This window comes from Lissotriton helveticus, chromosome 3_1 (genome assembly GCF_964261635.1).
Source record: "Lissotriton helveticus chromosome 3_1, aLisHel1.1, whole genome shotgun sequence".
Taxonomy (NCBI): domain Eukaryota; kingdom Metazoa; phylum Chordata; class Amphibia; order Caudata; family Salamandridae; genus Lissotriton; species Lissotriton helveticus.
The window spans coordinates 191,289,553-191,315,002 of NC_136061.1; the positions used below are offsets into that span (position 1 = coordinate 191,289,553).

The 25,450-nt window shown below is 46.2% G+C and overlaps 1 protein-coding gene across 2 annotated transcripts in view; it reads right to left on the minus strand.

Annotated features, from left to right (window-relative positions):
- Positions 1-956: 956 nt before the first annotated feature.
- Positions 957-25,450, minus strand: part of POM121 (POM121 transmembrane nucleoporin) — a 107,444-nt gene continuing 82,950 nt past the window's right edge. For both annotated transcript variants that reach the window (XM_078679588.1, XM_078679587.1), the window contains exon 13: positions 957-4,914. In XM_078679588.1, coding sequence (XP_078535714.1) covers positions 4,817-4,914 — 98 coding nt within the window. In that variant the 3' untranslated portion in view covers positions 957-4,816. The remainder of the gene's footprint in view (positions 4,915-25,450) is intronic.

Below are 25,450 nucleotides of genomic sequence, written 5' to 3' on the forward strand. Positions count from 1 at the left end.
GGACGCTTCTGTAACAGACAGTCGGTGCAAACCATGACTCGAAGGTAGCAGTGGCCCAATGACACTCTTTGCCTTATGGGGCAGTTGTGGTTTAGCCAGTTCCAGCTGTGGTCGGAGTGGAGGGTGCACAGAACTCAAGTTGTTGTCCTGGAGCAATGTCTTCCTGCTCCATCACTGACCAGGAGCTGTGATCTAGAGCGATGTTGCCCTTCTCTACTGACAATGGATGCACCTGTACCTCAAGCTCTTCCAAACCAAAGAGGTAGAGCGTGTCGTGGACATTTGAAGTCTTCATGCTCTTCGTTCTCGTAAGCTCTTTTTGGATTGGATAAAGAAAAGAAACTAAAAAGACCTATAGGCCTCACAGGATGCCTCCTGGTGTTCTAGAGAGAAGCACAAGTTACACAACTGGTGTAAATTGATGCGCGGGAACGTAGCATGACAAGATGGGTAGAAACGGAAGGGAGTCAGTTTCAGCACCAATTGGACATCAGTTGGAAACAAAGTCGATGAGAATAGATGCAGCAAATCAAATTTCCCCGGACAAATTTGATGTTGATAAACAGAAGTAGATTTATAACCGCGTTTGAAAACAGTACAGACAGGATTCAGCTAGTAGCCCCATGATAATGGCCACACTGAGCAGAAGCACACATCCTAAGCAGACGATGTGGTGGGTTGGGGGACAATCCAACAATGGAGTAGAGTATCATGCGCATTGCAAGCAATATGAATCGCTACACCATGTGACTCGAAAAATTTCTTCGAAGAACAACTGGTACACATTTGAGCCCAACACTAAATGGCAGACTTATGCTAAGCATGTGTATCTACAGTTACACATGCCTTCACACATTTGTCTCCATATGTTGTGCAGAAGTTCTCAATCCTACCCGGATCAGGCTGTCAGGAAACAGAATAGAAAGTAATATGTATAAATAAGACCAGGAAAGACATTTAGATTATTTGTTTTTATTTAAAATCAGTTTAAAGACATTAAAAGCAAGACCAAAATAAGTTTCATTCACACTAAAGGTTTGAGACTCAACAGGAATGATAAAGCTTCATTTAAATCAATAATAAAACAACAAACCTCCAAGAAATGGGGCCACTCCATTCAGCAGTTCATACATGCACATATATACAGGTACCCAAAAAAAGGGCCAAAGGAGGCCAAGAATATGGGATTCATACACAGACTACCCCACCATCTAAGAGATAACCTGTACAGGGGACTACATTCCCAAGCCAGAACTAAGTGCCTTGACAGACTACAGTAACCACAATACAGAGGATACTAAAACCAGAAGTGGATGCAGTCAGCCACTCCTCACCCACTTAGCTCAAGGGCAACAGAAGAGTCTCTAAAGTTTTCAGGGTCCGGATGCAAAGTAAGCAATTGGTGATCAATATCGGGAGCTGCTAATAAGGCAATCTATTCTGTATTGCAGCAGATGTTTTTTCTAAGGGGGCCTACTTGATCCCCCATAGGCTACTTTCTCTGCAGGGAACATTGAGTTAGGGAAAGCCTGAGCAACACTAACCACCAGTTTGTGCACAGAGCAAGTAATTACCATGAATCACAGCCAAATATACAAATAGAACTTTCACTGGATTCCAATAAAGGGGCCCTTTCACCCTTGAGTTCAATCAACCTCCTAGGCTATAAACTACTCCTCATAACATCAACAAGGCATACAGCTGCAACAATGCTGTACTTCTTACTGGATATAACCAATTAACCATGCACTCTAACAATCACATTCAATCTTCGGCCTACAACAGGGGTTCTCCAAAGTCCGTGTTAGAGGGCTGGACTATGCCAGATTTATAATTACATTATCTAAATGGGGATATGCTAAAAATCTGGCATGGATCTGGCCCTTCAGGACAGAATTTGGAAAACTCTGGCCCACAATTTAAGACCATTCACACCAAATGCAAGTGTCATGGTATCCCTAAATAATGCTCTCAACGCACCAAGAGATGTCTATCTCCCGAAACATTGGAACAGACCTCCTGTTGCCTCTTGTGAATGGCTATCCATTAGGGATGTATTGTACCCAAGGAGTTCCTACATGACGCATTCCTCATTCCAATTAACCACCTCGGAGAAACCTGCTTAATAAAAAGAGCCAGCAGTTTGTTGTCTCTCTCCTACATTCCTAAGCCCCAAATGCATCACACTCTGCCCCCTCCTTCCTGTGCCACAAATTCAACCACATCATGTCGCTCATTCAGACCAACAGGCAGGGCATCCTCGAGAGGTAGCAGACTGTTAAAAAACACATTATATACACAACATTCTGATTAAGATGCTCCACTCTGGGGAGAAAACCCTGGAACTACATCCGGTAATTCATGGTCAAATGCAGGCAGTATAGTGCCCATCCCATGAAGCATTCTGCAGCCTATGTCTTTGGCCACTCTAACCTACATTTTTGCAGACCGCTTCAAAAAGTAATAGCCAATTAGAACACAATGCTTTCACTCAGTCTAGTTTCAGGTTTTCTCCTCACAGAAAGCGAGCTCATAAGACATCCTATCATTATAATCCCAGAATCTCCCTGGACCAAGCTTGAAGGAATTTAAATATAAAAATAAATTTTCTTTTTAGAAAAATGCTTAAATATTTTTTTGCCATTTGTTTTAAATTTAGATTTAGCCAAACACACAGCCTCATTCACACTTGAGATTGCACTGCACATGGCAATTTGGGCAGGCAGCAAGGTACCCAAATTACTACATCACACTACCATTTACTGGCAAAGGCTTACAAATTCAAATCTTCATTTAAGCTCTCTCTCCTCACACCACAGCCATCGTTCTCAATCAAAACACTTAGAAATACAGACTTCACACAGGACTTAAACTTGAGGCGCTATTCATCCCTCGGCAGCAAAGTCACAGAGAGGCATAAATCCGGCACTACCAATATGCCGCCAAACATACTTTATATATTCCTCCAAACTTGATTCAGAGAGCGGGTCCTTATTTATATACATTATTATAAAAAATCTGAAAGAACAAATACTCAGCATTGAGTCAGTCTGGTTTAAGACTGTAGACAAACTAACAGTGAATAAGATGAGGGAGGGGTACTTTATTGGCAGTGATATGGGCAAGGACAACAGTGTGAAGGGAATTTAGTGGAGAAAAATAGAAATCCCTTCCCACCTTACAGGAATTTGTGTTTGGAAGGGGTATGTTCAGAATTCACATTCATCTGTGTCTAGAAAGTGTGGTTCACCATTAAGACATGGTGGGATAAAACAATGTTGATCAAGGAAGATAAATAAGAATTGTGGTGGTTATTTTCTCCAGATTAGAGTTAAAGATTTGCTTTGGCACTTTCGTTATCCTTCTTACACTTGCATGTTCTATGTGTAGCCTTTTAGGATTTTTCAACTGTGATCTACAAAATGTTTTTCCTGTAGACCCATAGTGCTTGTAGTAGTGAAAAAGTGGGTGGCCGTCACAAAAAGGTGTTTACATTCAATATATATTAAATGGCTTCAAGGACTCATTTTTGCTTACTATATAGCAGTTAGCTTTAGTTTCCTGCATACTACAATTTTTGTAAAGGTAATCCAGAATCACTCACACTCTAGCTCATTAGTGTAACCGAATCCAGAATAATGGAGAATGCAGGATACCTAGGCAATTATGCTAACCCTTCACAGAATAGAATTTTGAAGAGACAGATACAGTAAGCTACAATGATTCAATTAGATCAAATTAGTGCATCTATTTCGTATCGTTGGCTAATGCAGAACTGCTAAACACTGCACAGAACTATAAAAGAGAAGTCAGCTTTTTGCAAGTACATCCATTTGGGTTATCTGGCCCAGAAGCTCTACAACATTCCCATCCAATAGGACTCTCTCAGACCAACCTCCACTACATCAGGGCAGACCTGTGACATTTTCTTCTATATCATAGGATTATGTTCGGCACTCACACACAGTATTCTTTTCTCTGTCAAAATCAGCCAAAATGTTCCAGACTCCTGCAGGCCCAGGCATACATCATCCCACTAATTGTTTGGCAGAGGGGATTTGCAAAGTGTACACCATATAAATTCTCAGTTGCTGGAAATTCTGCTCCACCCCCTGCCAAACATCTTCATTGGGGTATCAATGAGGAGGAACACGGTGATAGCAAACCAATAAGACCGCTATAGGTTAACTCAGTAACTCATGGGCTGAAGGAAAAGTGAGTGTTAAGGGAGTTATACGAGGATCACTGTATGCAAAGACTGAATAGCCACATATGGAACATATGTGGGATAGCTATCCATAAAATTTATGAAACATTAATTTTGAAGGCTCCTCCTTGAAGCAGAGCGGCTCAAAACCACCTTGATGGGGACTAAGGTAGGTTGTATCCAAACGGTTATGGTAGCGGACCAGCGAAAAGCCAAAAACAGACTAAGGAGAAAAGCAAATACACAATCTTTCCATGGGCAGTGCCAGGAGCGGAAGTATATTTGATCGTGGAAATGGAATTAGTCACTGGGGGCAAGAACAGTAGATTACAGTATCATCAACAGAACAGTTCAAGTAAACAGGCATGTTTGGGGCATTTGAGAGGCAATTCACCAGTTTGAGGGAATTATCGAAAGACCTAGTGCTGGTGTTACATAATAGCAAATGTCTAAAATTAGAGGTTTTCTCCACCGATCTGCTAGAAATCAAAATGGGCTTTCACTATTGGACAAATACTACTGCACCATCTCGGGTCCAAATGGGCACTAGTCCAAAGAGAACGCCAACTCAGACACCACTTGTATAAGCACACTTCAAACGTGCATCTGCTATTTCTTTCGTGTGTGTTGCCTCCGTGCCTGCAACCGCTGCCGTGCCCCAGAGGGCTTACTACCAGCTCCGATAGAGAAAGCAGGAGCAGGGGATCCTAGGGAGAGAAAAAATTATCATTCAGAAAAGCATATGCGTGTCAAGGATGGGGTATATTGCATTGTGACAAATACATAATTTGCAAAACTGACAGACATGAAGAACATATTTAGCCATCTCTATGCATTTCCAAGTAGCAGATGTTTCATTATATTGGCAAGCTTAACAAGTGCACAACCTCCTTCTCTAACTCAACTTTAGAGCGTAGTGAAAATGCTGCAAGAACAGAAATAAGGTAATTTCTGTTTATGAGGGCTAGGTTTAAATGACTATCTGTGAATTAATCTTAATTAGATAACATGAATGAAATGGCCGTATAGCTTCATGTGGTTTTAAGATCCCTGGTACCTGGGATAGCAATCAAGGGAATTTGAGGGAGACGGGTGGACTCAGATCAGAAATGAGCAGGACCTGTAATGATCACATTGGTTTGTTTTGTTTTGTTTTTTTGGAAACCAAAAAGCATTAAGGTAAATAACTCATGTGACTGAGGTCTTTAGATAAACTCTGCGCTCATACTCTGACCTTTATGCAGTTCATGATACTATACAGAAGTGGGCAAAAACACCGGCTGCATTTAAGGGCTGTTCTAAAATGCATCCTTTTTCAAAAAGCATAGAACTGGTTCATATGGGGTATATGTCATTTTCATCAAATGCTTTACATGCGGAGCGGAGCATCAGTGGCCCCCTTTATACTGCTAGCTAATTAATATACAATTGAAAATTAACACTGAACCCTGAAAAGCAACCGGTGAACCATCAAACATACTCTGATGCCGCTTTTGTTCATTATCAACAGGGAAACAAGTCAATGAACCAACTTAACCTGTTAGAAACACGTGTTCCACTCAAGCAAGATCTTTCTGTCTCTGAATGGTACAACCAGATGTCTTCATGCAGAAAATAATTCAGCAAAATTTCTTCAGCTTGGCCCTTTGGTTTGGTGCACCACCATGTTATTAGAGGAAACGTTTTGTACTTTGGTGTCATTTGAAGTCAGAGATAACTTTAAACTATGTCCTCAACGGTGTCTCCAAGAACATGGAGTAAGATTGCTGGGATTCCAGGGCGCTGCGCTTTGGAAAGCACTAAACCAAAGGCCAAGAGCAGAGCCAAATTATTGTTTTTTGAAAAACATCCCCATTTGCACCTCAGTTACAGGATGGGGAATGTTGAGGCAACCCAGTTAAGCAACCGGAAAACACTTGTGTAGAGAATGTCACAGTAGATCTACAGGAGAAGGGGCAATAGACACCATGGTAGATTGAATAAAGACAGGGCCTTTGACCCCTGAGCCAACGAGCTCACCTGGGATGCACCCATATGCTTGTCGAGTGGTACTGTGGCCTGTGAAGACTTAGGCAGAATAGTCATTGAACTACCAAGCTCTCAGGGGTGAGGTGTTGGCTGAGGAAACTTGGATCATCTGTATCAGGGCAATGGCAGTGTGCTATTGTACTGTTCACAGGAGCCCCTGTGCTAGGTTTGCACCAAGTGCCTCGAATGGCATCCATAAGCAGATCATTGAAAGGCAAAAGGGGTTCTGCTGAGGTAGCCCCAAGTTGAGGCACTTCGGTCAAGAAAGTCTTGACCGGCATGGAGGGCAGCTCCAGGTCAAGGACCTCTGCTAAACTCTACACCACCTTAGCATAAGATGCCCCCTCCTCGGTAGCCACAGTAGGCTGATAGGGCATACCAGCATCTGGAGAGGTGTCCAGTATACTGGTCTCTGCAAGCTTCTCATACCAATCCAAATCCTCACAAGGAGCGTCCAACTCATTTTCTAATTGGCCCTCCCGGGAGCGGGATGTCATCCTTCAAACGGCACGGACAGGACCTCCCTTACGACTGGAGAACGCTCAGATCACACTCTTTACCGACTTCACGGTGAAGGTTCAGGCTCGTTGACGCAGCTTCCTTGACGTCAAAAAGGCACTCCGTGCCAAAGACATTAAGTACGCTATGCTGTTCCCCACTAAACTGCGGGTAGAGTCGGAAGGGAAAACTTGGTTCTTTATGTCACCTGAAGAAACATGGGACTGGCTCGAAGGATGGCGCCAAACGGACGCCACTCACCACCGTCGCCGTGGATCGACCGAGTGTGCCGACCCTGGACTGCTCCCGGAAAGTCAAGATCTGTTCTCCGACAGCAATCGAGAAGACTTGTGATGTTGTCGGCTACCCGTTCATCTCTGCCGACTAAGTAGGATGCTGTCCTAGAACTTGAATGGTCCAACTGAGGTCTCCTGGCCTGTTTGACCGGGGGACACGTTGGTTTTATGCTCACCCTTGCTGATGTGGTTACTCCTCCTGTGGTTCGACTACCAAGGAATGTCCAGGTTGTGCCATTGCTTACTGTACTATGTGAATTCTACTGTTGATGTAAGTTTATTGAAGATGCACTAGGCTCAATTCTTAGGTTACTTTTGGACGAGGGCACTCATGGCTCTCCACACACCCCGTATATGTTCGGGAGGGCGACAGGCACTCTGCCTAGTTGGGGAGTGGATAGTTTTAAGTCCGCGGGCCGGGGGGGCTGAGTGGGGGTAGGTAAGGGGGGAAAGGGGATTCTAAGATGTTTTGTTTTGGATTTGTTGATGTTCTTTTGTGTTTTCAACAGAGTCCTTTCTTGTCACACTTCACTGCTCCTTCAGGGTCCGATTATGGCGGGTTGGCCACCATGGGTATTACCTTGTCCCCGAGGGGATCGGAGGCCTCCTGATCAAGTGTCCCATCTTGTCCCAATAATCCAACGGCCCGAGCGGCCTCTCTTCCATCTCTCCGTCCATAGATCCCACTTTATCCACCACCATGTCGCAGCCCATCTCTAGAACCCTCACAATACTGTCATGGAATGTTAATGGTCTAGGGCACAAAATAAAACGAGACATAGTCCTTAAATACCTACGGCGCCACTCCCCTGACATCGTTTTGTTGCAGGAGACACACTTGGTGGGCAACACTTGTCAAGCTCTTCAGAGAGGCGGCTACAAACTTCTGGTACACGCGGGGTTCACTACTGGATCCCACGGTGCCGTGATTCTTGTTAAAAAGAGTCTCGCACTCACTTACACAAAGACATGGGCTGACCCTCTGGGCCGCTTTGCACTAGTGGAGGCCGCTTGGGAGGGACGTCCCCTAAATATAATCTCTGCATACCTTCCACCGACCTTAGTTCGCAACTCCCTCAAAGAGCTGGGCGCCCGACTGGTAGGCCTCCCCGCTGGCACACTCCTAATCGGGGGGGACTTCAACATGACAATGTGTGACGAATTAGACCGCAGACCTAAACGCAGTTCCCATCAGCAGAGCTCAGATCTGTTCAACTTCGTGCACTCCATGGGGCTTGTGTACATTTGGCGTCATCACTATCCGGACACATCATATTTCACACATTATTCTAACGCACATAACAGCATGTCCCGAATTGATTATCTATTCTGTCCCACCGCAGACATTGGCTGCTTCATCCGCCCGCAGGGTCTTCCCCGGGGCATATCTGATCACTCATCCCTTAGCGTGGACTTGACCTACCACCGCAGATTCATACGAGGTCCCATTGTTGTTAACCCCTGGCTCATGCAGATCCCAGACAGCAAAGACAGCCTGATTGAGCGAACTGAATTTTATTTTGCGGAGAACATCGGTTCTGTGGACTCGGCGGTCACGCTTTGGGATGCATACCTAGCGGTAGTCAAGGGCGAGGCACTGGAACTTAAGATGGGGTATCTACGCAAACGCAACAAACAGATTCTTCAGGCCGAATCTGACCTCATCAGCCTCAAACCATCCCACAATGCGGCCTCCTCGGAGGACACAGCTCGCCGTCTCCGAGCCCAGCAAATGGCCTACAAAGCGCTAGCACAAGAAAAGGCACAAGCTCGATTGCTCCACACGCGCCACCGCGTGTATGAGTTCGGCGACAGTGCAGGTAAGATGCTTGCATGGCTGGAACGGCGCGACCAGAGGTCCTGATGGGTGTCATCCATACTGAGACCGGACGGGTCCAAAGTTGTAGATCCATAAAACATTGCAGAGGCCTTCGCCGACCATCTGGAAATTATTTATACCGCTGGAACATGCTATACGTCAGAGGAGTCCAGACAACTTCTGGATGAGATGCGCCTCCCTACCATCTCAGACACTGATAAGGAGACCCTAGACGCCGACATTACGGCGGAGGACCTCACTACAGCGCTCTTTGCCGTTAACTCCGGCAAAGCTAAGGGCCCCAACGGGGTCCCCATCGAATTCCTGAAGGGCATGGTCCCAGGAATTTTCCCCCATCTAAAAAATGTGTTTGAAGAAAGCCGTGAAAGTGGTACCCTCCGGCTTGATCAACGATTGGCCTCCATTGCGGTCATCCTCAAGCCGAATAAACCGCCCACTGACTGCGGCTCCTATTGGCCGGTTTCCCTGATTAGTGCAGAGGCGAAGGTCCTGGCAATCCGCCTCCTTCTCGTGCTTTCCTCCCTAATACCGGACGACCAGTCTGGTTTCCTCCCGGGACGTAACACGGCACTGAACCTACGGAGGGTTAATAATGTCTTGAGTCGCCAATCCATCATACAACAAGACGCCGCCATTTTATCCCTTGATGCCACAATGGCATTCGACTCGATCGAAGGGCCCCATCTCTTGGAGGTCCTGCATCGATTTGGCTTCGGGCCCAATTTCATTAGCTGGGTGCGGCTCCTTTACACAGACCTCCTGGGCCAAGTCCGGGTCAACAACCGCACATCGCGACAATTTCGCCTCCACAGGGGAACCAGACAGGGGTGCCCCCTGTCTCCGCTTCTTTTCGCCCTCACCCTCGAAGCCCTAGCCCACTGGGTCTGCACGGACGCCTCCATCGGAGGCCTCCAATGGAACGACGACATAACTGACAAAATTTCCCTCTATGCCGATGACATCCTGGTATATGTAGCTTCCCCCTGGTCCTCTATTAATAGTTTATTCCATGTCCTTACTAATTTTGGGAAATACTTGGGATACTCGATCAATTGGACTAAATCAACACTGTACATGCTACATGGCCCCCCCACCACGCCTACCCCGTGGGATTTTCCATCGCAGTGGCTCCAGATTGATTCAAATACCTTGGTGTTTTTGTCACGCCAGACCCCAAGATTTTCCACGATCGCAACTTTTTGGGCCCCCTGCGAAGACTACACAGCGACGTGGCCCACTGGCGGTCCCTCCCACTTTCCCTTCCCGGCAGGGTAGCCTTGTTCAAAATGCTGGCGCTTCCGCGCTTCCTGTACGCTTTGCAAAACTGTCCCTTACTGATCCCAGACTCCTATTTTAGTACAGTTGAGAGTGAAATCAGTCTACTGTTGTGGGATGGCGGAGCTGCTCGTATCGCCCTTCACAAACTCTTCCAAGGCTGGTACGACGGAGGCATTGCCTTACCTAACCTCCGCCTCTACTATTGGGCGTCGCAACTGGTTGCGGTCAATCACTGGATTCATGGTTCGCCCCTTAACCCGGCCTTCCTCCTAGACAGATGTCAGACTGGGTGGGAGGGATACCAGGGGGCCCTCTATAGCAAACCAGCCAGGAACAGGTATGTCGGACCCATGGCACACACGGTCGCAATATGGCATAGGGCCAACAAGAGTATGGGGTGGTCGGATAAACTCACTGAGGCAAATTTACATATCTCCAGGCCAAATACTCCCTTGCACTGACGGAATCTTTCCGATATCTGCAAATCAAACACGCCATCCTTGCCGCCATCCCAGACCTTACATCCGTACCTAAGACTTCCCCATTAGAGGACAGACTATCAGAACCCCTCCCTGCGAAAGCCATCTCCTACAGTTACCGTAAACTCTATAATAACCTCCCTGATCCTGTCCAGTCCTTGCGGAGTACATGGGAAGGAGACCTGGGTCCCTTAGATGAAGAGGATTGGCGGGCGGCCCTAATGTCCCCTAAAGAATCGGCTATCTGCCACAGGTTTAGATTGATCCAACTGAAGGTCTTACACAGAGCCTACATGTCCGCTCCTACACTGGCCAAAATTGGAAGACGTCCCGACGCATTGTGTCTAGGGGGCTGTGGCTTACCTGGCACCTTCTATCACATCTTATGGGACTGCCCAGTGGTGCAAGACTTTTGGGGTAGGACGATCTCTAAAATGAGCAGTTCGCTGGGTAAGCCACCCCTACCGTCGCCAAAAGAATGTGTTCTCAACATATGGGGGGGCCACCGATTTGAACAAACTAAATCTACAGTGGGCGGCGTTGGGTTTCCTATTAGCTAAACGCTCCATCGCAATGAAATGGGGCCAAGAAAAGCCGCTGGATGGCTGAGATGGACCGTTGCATGATTGCTGAAAAGACAGTGTACAAAATAAGGGGCTGCCCCAAGAAATGGGACAAAAAATGGGGACATTGGAACAAATATCGGGGCGAGATCTGCGAATCTCCAACAACCGAGCTGGCCATGACCCGAGCTGGACCCACAGGACAAATTGTACGCTAATTTATTTCCTGCCTTATTTGTACCTTGATTCAAGTGTATTGTTTTGATTGTGACTGATTTCCTGACTGTTTTTCTCATTAATAAAATCTTATGTAAAAAAAAGCTGTAAAAGAAACAATATTTCTAAGAAGAAAAAAATGACAGGTGACAGATCATCATTAACAATACATTTCAACGACATAATACTCTTTTCTATGCTTTTCGCCATATCAATTACTGCAGCTAATTTAGGATCTCTGCAGCTTAAAATACGCTCCTGTATCTTTTTGTGATAGCACCCATACACAAATTGGTCTCGGATATAAGTATCCAAATAAGCACCAAAATTACATTCTGCTGATATGTTTCTTAGGACTGAAATAAAATCCTCTACAAAAAAAAGGCCCTCCCATGCCTGAAACTTCTTCAAGATGAACAGGCAACGATACAGACTCCTCTGGGCTCTGTCGGCGCCAGAGTGGCCAGCGACAGACATTGATCTGACTCAGTCGTTGGATATCAGAATGGGGATGGTGCCGCCGGTGGAAGCATAGAATTCAGTATTAGCACTGGGGAAGGTCACGTTGGCACTACAGGCGCAGATCCTAATTCAGATCAATGAGACCCCACCGGCGCACGCCGAGGCCAGAGGCGTCAGAGAAGAACCTGTGGAGGCCACCTCAGACCCTACAGAGCCCAAAGGAATACCAGAGGGGTCGGCCCGCTCAAATACTCGTTGCATGGTCTTCCAATCAGACTCCCTGAAATGGAAGGGGCGCGGTGTCGGACCCAGCAACGATTCCGTGGAACTGTGTGTGAGAAGGTGGGTCTATATATACACACTGGACAATAAGACAGTACAGTGTGTATAGAGTCCACAAACCCCAAAGGTTTAACAGAGGTGAAAGTCAGAACTGACCTTACTCTCCAAAGTGGTAGCTTGGTCAAGCAGTTAGGCAGTACCAGAGGACAGTGTAAAGCATTTGTTGTACACACTCAGTCAGCAAAAGGTTTCACACACTCAAGAACTGAACTCCAGGCCAATTGTTATTATATCCTCCGATATAGTGGTTTTATTTTTAGAACCGACAGTTATAAAAATATACTTGGAGATAAGAGTACTCTCATGTAAATACTTTGCAAAGGAGCAATAAGTTTGTACACACAATAATTACAGGATAGCTAATAAGCAATACAGTTCTGAAACACAATCTAGCATTGAGCTCAATGGGTTTTCATAGGAAAGTACAGTTGATTACTTTATGGATTACTTTGGTAGTTCCAGGACTAGGTTTTAGATTCAGTCCTGGGGTATAAAAGGAAACCAGATTAGCAAAAACGTTTTAGTTACTGTGTTGGATTTTCCTCCATATAAAGCGGTTTTAAAAGTTCACACTTAGAAACTTTTCAAGATGATTCTGACAATGTTATCCAATGGGAGGAAATTCGGGTTACAGATAAAGTACGATCGCATTACTTTTGTAACCCAGCACTAGTCTCCTAGGGCCAGCACTAGGGGCTTAACTTAAAACAGGTAGGTAATTGCGTTTCAGTATTTCGTACGATTTTTGAAGAATATTTGCAGTTTTAAAAGTAGACAGAAGAAATTTCATAGAAAAAGCAGACAATAGGTTCCTATGGAGAAAAATACAGGTTACTGGTAAACCCGCTAGGGATTACTTTGGCGGTTCAGTACTGGGCTGAAAGGTACAGTACTGGCTTCTCTCCTGATCACAGGCGAGTATTTTCGAATTCGGACTTTGGCTGATTTTATAGGAATATTTTCAGTTTTCAAAACTTCACACTTCGAAAATTTCTGAGTCAAAATGGGTCCATGTTATCCAATGGCAGGTAAGTGAATTACTGGCCTCCAGGTGAGTACTTAGTTGGTGAAGGTAAGGTTCTGTGCACAGACTCAGGGGTCCCCCAGGATCAGGTAGGTAGTTGGTACCCCCTCAGCAGCACAGGGGCGGCCGGGAGCAGAGGTAGTTAGGCCCAATGTTAGTCAATGAGAGGCAGGGGGCCCTCGGTTGGTGGCAGCTGGCTCGCAGGCCACGCGGCTGTGGGAGCTGGGCTCCTGGTCACTTGCTCAGGGCAAGGGGGGGGGGGGGGGAGAGTAGATTAGGACAGAGAGGTCACAGCCAGAGGCACTCGGGTGGCTGGGGGCAGGGTGCTTTTGAGCAGTCGGGCGCTCAATGTTATCCAATGAGGATCTTGACAAAGGAACAAAGGCTGCAGGCTTGGGGACGGTGACTCTCCGGGGGTGACCAGCACTTCGAGAGGTAAGTTGGGATCTTGGAGTACCCCAAAGGGAGGCACAGGTTGCCGCGGGGCGTCTTTAGGGGTCGGAAAAGCTTACCCTCGGCTGGTCGCGGTTGGGGTGGCCCCTGGTTCTGAGTCTGCAGGCGTCGGCTGGTTCGTCAAGGAGAATCTTTGGGTACTGGACTTCGGGTCCCAGTCGCCGGGGGGACGTCCTCGTGGTCTTGGATCAGGTTAGCTTGGCCCGGACTCGGCTGGTGCAGAGTGGGCTGGTCCGGAGCTTCCTGGTGGTCACCAGGTGGGTTGTTGCAGCAGAGCTTCTGCTGATGGGAGTCCCAATCTTCGAGAGGGTCAAGGCAGGTCCTCTGGGTGCCCCAAGGTTGCTGTCCGCGGAGGTCGCCGGGATTAGGCAGGAGCAGGTTCCAGGATCAACAGGCCGGTAGGGCTGGGCCCAAGTCAGTTGTTGTTGTCCTGTTAGCAGCTGTGCGGCGGGTCTTCTTGATCTTCTTTCTTCTTGTTGGTATCGGGATCTAAGGAAGGAAGGTTCAGGGAGCCCCTAAATACTACATTTCGGGGTGTTACAGGTAGGGCAAGGGCAGGGACCAATGGGTCCCTGTCCTGTCCTGGGGTGAGTACACCCCCTAGCCTGCTCCTCTCCTGTGGGAGGGGGTGCAGGAGCCTAGCTGGGATTGGGCAGGACTCACCATCTACAAGATGGCCGGGGTCGTGCTTCACCTCGCCTCCTCCACCTGAGGGGTGGAGTTGGGACAGGTTGGCACACCCCCTTCCTGACATAGTTTTTCCCGCCAGTCTTCCCGCCAGAGTGGGGGTAGGCCTGGGTGGCTGGTTGCTGGTTACAGCAAATGATCTGGAGAAGCTCTCAGAGGCAGTATGCATTTGAAGCTTCCCCCTGTCCATCCTGGGGGAGGAGACATAGCACCTCGCCCAGGATGTGCTTTGTTGCAGACCCAGGAGAGCGGGGGGCTCTCCACCCAGGGGTCCAGCAACATGTCTGCTGTGTGGCAGCCTCTGCAGCCACTCAGCACAGACGTGGATTGACGGTTCGGGTTTTTGGAGGGCATCTCCAAGATGCCCTCTCGTGCATTTTACATTAAATCCCCACACTGGCATCAGTGCGGGTTTAATGTGCGGAGAAGTTTGGTACCAAACTTGTCAGTCTTCAGTGAAGCCATTATGGTGCTGTGGAGTTCGTAATTGACAACCTCCCAGCACCATATACTCTTAAATAGCAACACTGCACTTACAGTGCCCAGGAATGGCCCTGGGTACTGTAGGTGCACAGGGCTCATGCACCTGGGCCCTCACCTCTGGCATAGGGCACCCAGCTAGAGGGGTGACTGAAGTATGCCAAGGCAGTGGGTTCTGTGGGCATGGCACACAGGGATGTGTGCCATGTCGACTCTTGCTTTAGTTCTGTACTTGGGCACTCAGCCTGCAAAGGCAGTGTGTGGGTGCCAGGGTACAGGTTCCCAGAGTGTGGCACAATAAGTGCTGCAGCCCCCAGAGGTCTTCTCTGGTCACCATGCCCTGGGTACCTAGGGTACCATTTACTAGGGGTTGACAGGTGGCCAGAGATGCCAATTGGGTGTTTTGTTTCAGAATAGCTTTTCTTTGCAGGGAAGGAACACAGGCCCTGGGTACCTGGTTGGCAGGGACCCAGGGCACACTCAGTCAAAGTACATCAGCAGTTCAGAAAAAAGTGGGGGCATACCAAGGCAAGAAAGATGGCACTTTCGCACACTGTGCCTAGAGTATAGATGCTCTTCACCAGTCTGGACGACTGACTAGGCGTAGTCAGTTTGGGCTCCTTCTCCTTACACATCTCACCCACCTCACCAAGGACCTTGAGTGCAACGAAGCGGACTTGGGGCTCTAGGAGCCATTCGGCACCATGGGGCGGCAGTCTGAGCAATACTACAAATCATGGTCACTCGAGATATCCTAAGCAAACAAGGCATGTGTTAATGACCGACATGGCGCGGTGACAGCTGCCACAGTTTAAAATCTACCCATCTAAAGGTCATCCCTCAACACAAAGAAAAATTACTCGACAAAACAATGAAAAAAAGCCTGTCAAAAAAGCCAGAAGGGTACCTCTTCTCCGGATCAATGCTAACTGGTGCTGAAAGAAAAGAACTGCGCTCTGCGTGTGGCCTATGCAGGTGACCATGACATCACTTCCTGCGACAACAAAGCAGACAACGTTGCGAAGAGCTGAAATTAGCCACCCAACGACATGCAGCGGTACTGCTCAAGCAAAAGTATCCAGGTCCAGTCTAATGCATGTGGAAGTCAAAGGTAAGGAAGAGGCAGCTAGAAGTCTCAGATCAGAAGTTCAATGTATTGTAGTGTAACTGTAAAAGACCACCCCAGGGAGAAGTCTGGGGTTGGTGCAAAAGACAACTGCATCCCTGTACATCTAAAATAAGGTAAAAAAAGGTTCTTTTAAGGTTAGTGCCTGAAGCTCACTGACACCCTTGAGTGAAGTGATTGTGACCAGAAATGCTATCTTTCAAGAGAGAAACGAGAGAGGGGGGGGGGGGGGGAAGAGGTCGTTGGAGTAGCGTGGGTGTGTGTGTGGGGGGGGGGGGGGGCTGGAGTGGAGTGGTTCGAACAGAGGACCCATAAGTCTCGTCAATACCATGATGAGGACCCATGTTGGGCTGGTGGGACCAGAGGAGGAATGACCGGAAATATGAAGAGGGAATATGTTGCCTGTTCTGAAGGTAGGCAGCTAGAGCAGCTAGGTGTAGTCGTATGGATGTGAAAGCTAAATCACAAGTTTGCAAGTGAAGTAAGTAAAAGACAATATCCCGCACTTTGTGAAGGGTCAATGTGTTTTGAATGACAAGAGATGGAACTCCTCAATTTCGCAGCATAACAGCCATGAGCAGTAGGTCTGGACGCTTCTTTAAGAATGCTCATGCATTCAGGTGGAAGATTGAGGTACCCAAATGACTTCAGGAGCCAGGCAGGCAGACCTCAGCTCTCTCAATCTTGTGCTCTAATTGCTCCATGGTTCTGAGTGAGAAGGTAGGACCTGTTAGAGAGCTTCTCATGGGAGAACTACTACGTTCAAGGAGGGGGGTGATCAATGGTTGGCATGCCCAGCCACCATGATGAGAGTGAGACATCTGCAGAAGCCGCAGGATCACAAACCGAAGTAGTGGGAGAGGAGGAAAAGCGTAGGCAAATATGCCTGACCAACTCCTTCATAGTGCATTGCCCCTGGGTTGTGGGAACCTGGAGGTGAAACTTGGGCATTTTCAGTTTTCTGCTGTGGCATAGAGGTCAACCCCCGGAAGTACTCGAGTAGGACTTACAGGTTGAGACCCTACTCATGGACTTTTTGCCGCATCCTGCTGAGGTCGTCGGCAGTCATTGTCCACATCCCAGAAGGTACTCTAGCAGATGGATCTTGTGTCTGGTAACTCACCACCATATGCTCTGGGATAGGGGAGAGCTGGGGAGATCCGATGCCCCTTGCTTTTGAAGATAATACATGGCCGTGATGTTGATCTGTCTTGATGAGGACTACTTTGGGAAAGTATAGCTTTCAATGCAAGGTGAACATTTAGTAGTTCCAGGTAACTGATGGGAGTTTCTGGGTCCCCACTGGTCTTGGACAGTCCGATCTTGTAAAGGCACATCACATCCTAGTTCCCCATCCCCCTGCCCCCTCCCTTCGACGTTGAAGGAGAGGAAAGTCTGGCCTTAGCGGTAGTGGCAGCTCCTTTAACCCTGCCTTTTAAGTTGTTGGATCGGTTTGACCCTCTAAAGTAGCCTCTAGGAAAAGAGGTGACCTGAGGTGTGTAAACACAGACGGAGGAAAGGAACCTGTGCAATCCCAAGAGAGCACCATAACAATGTCAAACCAGAGCACATGTCCAAACCCAAATGGGAAAGAAACAATCTAATAATGCAGACAATGACCATGTGCATTACCAGTAAAAGAAGAAGTCACAGTACCTCGTGACTCAAAAGACTTCTTTGAAGAAAAACAACTTGCACACACTAGATGGCAGTAGTATGCATAGCATGTGTATCTACAACCACACATGCCTCAAACATATTTCTATAGATAAATGATAGTCTGTTGTAAATATTAGAACCGGATGAGTGAAGAGGATTGCATCTAGAAAGCCTGGCGATGCACTTGTTCTGAGGCATCATAATAGGTGGGGGAAGCACCAAATATCCATGCACTCTAAAATAAATTTTCCATATTTTATATTTTCTACATAATGAGATCCTAAAGGTTTCCTATAGACAGGAGTAATTTTACAAACGTAACTACAATACAAAGAACCCCAAATAATTCCAATAATTATGCTTTATAGAGGGTTGTATGATGGAACAGATCTTGCCAATATCGTGAAGATACTAATTGGCTTTATGCTTCATAGGTTGCTAAGGAGTAAGCATTCAGGTTGGAGGAACCATAATAGAAAATGGAGATACTTATTCAATAAGTAGAAAAGTAAACCTCACTTTCTATTTGGAGTAAGAAGACCTCTTCTGCTCCGTGTGTCAAGCATAGCCTGGAAAATATAGCCATTATTAAAAACGGCTGAAAGGGAAGGCTTTTGGCAGAAACACTTTTGTGGTTAAGTACTGTAAATAAGTTAAGTGGACTGCAGGGATACAGGGAATGGGACCATTAAGTATACAGGACATATGGGTGTCATAAACTTGAACACTCAATAACTGACGTCTTAGCCAAAAATCCACTCCCAAAAAAAGTCAATCTTGAATCTTTCCTAATACCACTCAGAGGCAAGCAATACATTGTAATCCGCATCTTTGCAACCAAAATAGACTTCCTCGAATTCACAACCTACACTTGGGTGCTTCAACTGAACTGAAAAGTAAACTACTGACCCTATGAAATGCATACTCTTGCAATGATCCCAGTAGATTAATTCCCCCAATCAACTTAAAAACTATTCTTTTATCATCATCTGCTGCCTTCCCGGTTAGAGAGCAACAACTCCTCCCAACATATAGGTGAACTCCAATCCAAACTGAAAACATCATGCTTTAAACAAAGAAAAGAAAGAAGGACTTGCCCATCCCAACCTACCAAACTACAGACCAACAGCAAATGGGCCCCTTGTCGCAGAACTAATCAAAAAGGCAGTATGCTCCAAGATCTACGAACATCACAGCCTATGACCGAAGCAGGAAATCTGTACTTATCGGTGTCTGAGACAACCTCAGAAACATCAGGCAACCTCCAATGGAGCAACTACTCTACCCTTACTGGATTTAGGGGCAGCATTTGAAATGGTCTATCACCAAACAGTGGCTTAAATACTTTATAATACAAGTATCCAGGGCACTGTGCTTAAAATATTACCTTAAAGATGGATCCTAAATGTTTACCAGCACAATCAAATCCCATCTATAAAAGTAGGCACCCAGCAGGGATAAACTGCACTGCTAACTTTATGTTGATCTAGTCTCCCTCTGCCTCCCCCTTCTTTTGCCTGACCTTGTGAAATCATTTAATCTCACAAGATAAAACTACAAAGGATACTCTAGTCGCATAACATAACGACAATGTAAGTAAGTGCCCTCTTTTTGCATGGTTGCCCCCACTTTTTGCGAAACTGCTGATGTACCTTGACTAAGTGTGCCCTGGGCTCCTGCCAAATAGGTACCCAGGGCCTAAGTTCTTTCCTAAAAACTGCATTGAAAACAAAACCCAATTGGCACTCCCCAGCCACTGGTAAATGGTACCACAGGTACCCAGGGCACTGTGACCAGGGAAGGCCTATAAGGGTTGCAGCACTTTTTGTGCCACCCTTAGAGGCCCTGTACATTTACACACACATCGCCTTTGCAGGCGGCACATTTTGGTGCAGAACAAAGAACAGTCGACATGGCACACCTGTGTAACATGCCTACAACCCACTGCCCTGGCATAGATCAGCCACCCCTCTAGCTTGGTGCACTATATTAGTGGCGAGGGTACAGGTGCATGAGCCCTGTAGCCCTACAGTGTCCAAGCCAATTCTTAGACATTGTAAGTGCAGTAATGTCATTAAGAGCATATGGTGCTGGGAGCTTGTCATTACGTACCATAATGGCTTTGCTGAAAACTGGGAAGTTTGGTATCAAACTTCTCAGCACATTAAACCCATACAGATGCCAGCGTGGGATTTAATGAAAAATGCAAACAGAGGGCATCTTAGAAATGCCCCCTAAAATAGGACTTAACACTACTGTCCAGGCTGAGTGGCTGCTCACCAGCTGCCACCCCCAGACATGTTTCTGGACCCCCATGTTTCAGACCCCTGAGAGCCTGCTGCTCTCAGGGGTCTGAAACAATGCACATCCTGGGACGAGCTGCCAAACTTCCTCCCCAGGATGAGCAGGTTACACGAAGAGGAAGCTTCAAAGGCTTACTGCCTTTGTGAGCTTCCCCAGGCATTTTGCTGCTTCCAGCAACTGGTCCCCACCAATTGGGACCCCCACTTTAGGCAGGAGAACCAGCGGAATAACCAAGTGAGGAAGGGAGTTGTGCCCACCTTTGCCAACCCCACCCCTCAGGTGGGGGAGGCGAGGTGAAGCACAACTCTCAGTCCCGCCATCTTGCAGATGGGGGACCCAGCCAACCAGAGTGAGGCATATGCCCCCTCCCACGGGAGGGTGGCATAGGGCGTGTATCCACCCCAAGGAAGGGACCCATTGCTCCCAACCTTTATTTACCTGCAACGCCCCATAATCTAGTATTTAGGGGCACCCCTGAACCGTGCCTCCTCAGACAAGAAACAACCATGAAGAAAAGAAGGACTGAACAGCCGTGCTGATGCTAAGAGGAGGATGTCCACTGCCTTGGCCCCAGCCCTACCGGCCAGTCCCCATCTCGAACCTGCAGAAGCGAAAATCCGGTGCATCCTGCAGCCAGCAACCCTGAGTACCTGTCCTGCTTTCCAAAGAAAAAAAACGTTGTCTCCCGTGAACACCAGATTTGTTTACCCACAGACTCTGGCTCCGGCCAAATTTGCGAGTCTGCACCACTCTGCACCTGCTGCCATGGCCCAAGTTCAAGTGGCCCAACACCATGCGTAGGTCTCCCCTGCGATCCTGACCCGAGATCTAATGATCACTAACCTGCCTCGCATCTCCCAGCAAAGCCTGCAGCCTCTTTCTGGAGGATCCCCAACCGGGACCAGAGCTGGTAAGAGAAACCAGACGCCTATAAACACCCCTGCACCCAAAGTCCCACAGCCTTGGGTGATCCAACTTACCTCTCCAAGAAGATCTTCGTCCCTGAGCCTGCAATCTTTGTTGAAACCGAAGAATCACCATTCAAATCAACAGGGCACCAGACGCCAAACAAGCACCCTGCACCTAGCCGCCCCAGCGCCAATACGGGTGTACTTTAGGTGCTAACTCGGAACCCCCTTTGCCCTGAACCTAACACCAGGAGCTTTGCTCCCATATCAAGGTGGCCAGCTTACAAGCAGCCACCAAGCGGAGGCCGCCTATCCCCTATTGGGCCTCAGCACTCTGCACACAGCCGCCCTAGAGCCGCTGAGGGTGTTTTGAGAGTGCATCCTAGACCCTGGGAGAACACTTGTTCTAACCAGAGAAACTCAACCCAAAAGACTGAGTACTTACCTGGTAACCAATAATTAATTTCTCTCCATAGAATACATGGACTGTTTTTCTGTGAAAAAGGTTTTTGAGTGTGGAATTGATTTGTACGGAAACCTGAAAATGTACAATTGTGCATTGTGACATTTGCTGATGGAGTGTGTACAACAATTGCTTAACAGTACCCTCTGATTAAGCTTTGCTGCTCAAACACAGTATCACAAATAGAAAGTAAGGTGCTATCTACTTTTACCTCTGCCAACCATTGGGGATCCACTGGACTGTGAACACTAAACCTCATTTTAGTATAGTATATACAGATCCAGGTTTCTACACAATACTGTTTTTACTTTAAAAAGGAGAAAGCGAATATCAGGAATAACATTTAAAAAAATATATAAAAAGTTCGATTTGCAAACAGTACCAACCAGTAGACAAATTCTTAGCGGGAATATTAATTTAAAACCCCTCCGAAAAGGTGCCTCAGGTAACAAAGGAATAATCCACATATCAAGGATTGGTCACAGAATGGAACCAATTCTCCATCAAACTTAGTCCATTTCTGTCATATACAAGGCACCAATTGACAGTGTGCCTGAAAAAGTAAAACAAGTAGTTCTCATTTGAGTAAAATTAACATTTAACTCTTTGCGCATAAAGTTACACCTACAGACGGTCACCAGTTTTTCGTAGTTCAGACCAAAGGTCTTTAGCCTTTAAAAAATAATTTTGCAACTAATAAAAGTCTGACCTTCAAACTTTGAATAATCATGAGGTTATTACCAGTCTCACCAAAGAAAAAAAAAGTAAACAGCCTACAGGCAAGCCTAATATTCAAACATATTTATACAGGTATTAGAATAGGTTGCCCTAGAAAAGGGGAAAACAGTCTCCTCGTCAGACCCAAAAGTATATGGGTGCATTAAAATTGCCCCTTGAGAGACAAAGGAAAAATTACACTGAGACTACTTCCATCATAGCCACAAATCATTTGTGACTTTTTGTTTACTGGTTACTTGGCAACTCTTCTGGGCAACAGTTGCAGGATTCCTTTGCCAGAGGGCTTTGACAACAGGAGTTCCAGCACACAGGTCAAACATTCTTTTCTGCTCTTGGGAGCCTGCCTTTTCCCTACTTTTAGGCTCTGCAGCACACTTTTCCTGCACAGGTGACCCACACTATGCTAGAACATTGTTATTTTGTGTACATCTGAATTAACTGTTCTATTTACTCTGATGATTAGTGGCAATGGTGCTACATTGTATTAAAGTTTTAAACTCCCTCAAAACCCTGGAGTAAGCTTTGACCGCAAGTCCTCATTACAAAGCACCCAATTCCCAAACAAACTGGGAATTGATTGGTACTGTGGCCCTGGGATTGCAGCTAAAAAAGACTGAACACACACAAGATATCGCCAAGTTACCACAGAGTGGTCAACAAGAACGCCTCACACTTTGGTACTAAACATGGAACTACACATCAAACAGAATATTGGTAGACGATGCTGGGTTAGAGTGGAACCTCGTAGGACCTGCTCACAAGGGTCCCCCAGTCATAAGAGTGCCCTTCTAGGCTGGGTACCAACCCTAGGAGAAGCCTATATTAGCATCTAGCCCCTTCCAATTGTCACAGGTTCATGTAAAGTCTTAGAAAACATCTGTTGGCTATACAGAATTAGGTTTAGAGCAGACGGACTGTGCCAATTTACAGCTGAATCACAAGACTGCCTGGCAGCAGACAAATTATATAAGCAATGCACTTTGGACCCTCAATTGGTTACAGGACCTACCTCTGAAGACCAGTTCCAGTGATGGTAAACATAATGCATCACAGAAACATGGGCCAGCAAATTGCAAGCAACTCAAATAATGGGGTTAGGCATGTGATAGATCTCCATGTGGGTAAAATAGTCCTGTTTAATGTTTATGATTTAATGGTTGCATATTACAGACCAGGCAGAAGGTCGGTTAAAAAAATAATATAAAAAAATAATTAAAAAAAAGATGTCCTGCAGGAGATGGTCGCAAAGAAAGTGCTAGCACAGTGTGGGGTCAACTGTGAAGAACTGTCCCAAACAGCAACTCTTAAAACCTGCGGACACATGCAAAGGTGACGGCAGAAGAACAAATAGTTTCCCTGTAGAATGTAGTTGTGCAGCATGAATTTTCTGGATTCACATGGCATGCATTATTCCACCATCTAGTGGATGGGTCCAGATTTATCCAACTTTCCTTCTTGTTTGTTGGACCTTACTCTATTTCTTTTGTTTTAGTAGGTGTTGGGCGCCAACGGATTTGCCCCTTTGGTGCTTCCGGTTTACGTTGCAGCTCCTCCTCCGGAAGCTCACACATTGTTTTTTTCCCGTTTCCCCCATCTTCCTGGTGGAGTCAAGGGGGTCGTTTAGGAATCCAGAAAATTCTTCAAGCTGCAAAACTACACCTACAGGTAAGAAACTATTAGTTTTGCAGCAGGTATCTTTTCTGGATTCACATGCGGTGCATAGATCATCTAGCAGTATCAGTCCAAAAGTGGTGGTTGGGTTGAAGATGGGTTTATATTTGAAGATAAATGTTTTATTATCTTGTCTAACCAGAGCTTTTTTTATTCATTTGCACATCTATACAATAATGCTTTATGAAAGTAGGAGTTATTGACCATGTGGTTTCTAAACAAATATCTTGTAATGGGGAGTTTGCTAGAAAGCCAATAGCTGCTCTTTTTCCCCCCTTGTTGAATGAGCCTTTGGCACGAAGAAATATTTTCTCCTGCTTTATTATGACAAAATTTAAGAGTCTCAGATCCATCTATCCACGGTGCCTTTAGTCACAAATGTGTCCTCATCTTTATCTGCGAAGGGTTGTTTTGCTTTCCTGTAGGTCTTTTTTTCCATATTGAAAATTACTACTCTAGCATCGAATGTGTGAAGAGCTCTTTCTGCACGATTCATCCGAGTATTGAAAAAAAACTTGGAATTAGAATAGAATGTGACGCAGCCTTAGGGCAACATTGTGGATCTGTTCCCCTGACAATTTTATCCGTGTGGATTTGCATATATAGCTCTTTAATTGAGAGCTTGTAATTTGCTCACTCTCCTTAGAGATGTTATGGGCACCACAAACGAGGTCTTTAAAGTGAGCATCTTTTTTGAGTCATTGTGTAAAGGCTCAAAGAGTTCTTTCATTAGTTGAATTAATACTCAAATATGGTTCCATGTAGGTGCTATAATTGTCTTGGGTGGGGAGGCGATGGGGGAAGCAATCCTTTTGGCTCCCTCCAAGAATATTTTGGTAACTGGAGCTGTGAAAAAGCTTTCCTATAAGCCATCTAGTATAAGCTACTATGGCTGCTAAATGTGCCTTTAACGACGCATGTTACTTTACAGTCAATTAAATGAGATGTTAATAAAGCAGACTCCTCTGTATACTTAGTAAACCTCTCAAGGCACAATAAATAATATATTTTCTATTTAGAAATGTAGCCCCTCCTAGTTTGGCTCCTGTAGATGTAGAACTTGGGCCACATAAATCTCTCAGAAAAAATATGGTAGTACTAAAGAGAAGCAAGGAAACAGACTGTTCAGCTCAAGATCTCTGGTTCTGGATGAAGTACCCTACCTTAGTTTAACAAAAACAGATCTTGTTGAATCAGAAGTTATTTTGAAGTTCCCCTGTGCCAGCTGATTTAGATCGGAGTACCAGGTTTGTCTTGCCAATTGTGGAGCAATTCAAATTAATGCCATGTTACTTCTCTTGCATTTGCTGATCACCCTGTGCAACAGTGGAATTGGGGGAAAAGGTGTAGGCAAATGTCCCTGACCAATCCATCGACAAGGCATTCCCTAGAGATCGATTGTGAGGTAGTCTGGATGCAAAGCTTTGGCATTTTGTGTTCTGAGGAGTTGCAAAAAGATCGTAGGTGTCGCCCATATTTTGAAGATTCCTTCGAGGACTTTCTGGTTCAATTCCCATTTGTGGGAGAGGATGCCTATCTGCTGAATTTGTGTGCTTCCATATTGTCATCTGGAACATGAATTGCTATTAAGGAATTGAATATGCTACTTACCAGTGTGCATCTGTTCTTGGCATGTAGGGCTGCTAACATTCATATCTAGAGCATAGATCGCAGCCTAGTGTTGGGTCCGGATGATTGCACATTGTTGTCCTGGAAGAGTCTTCGAAG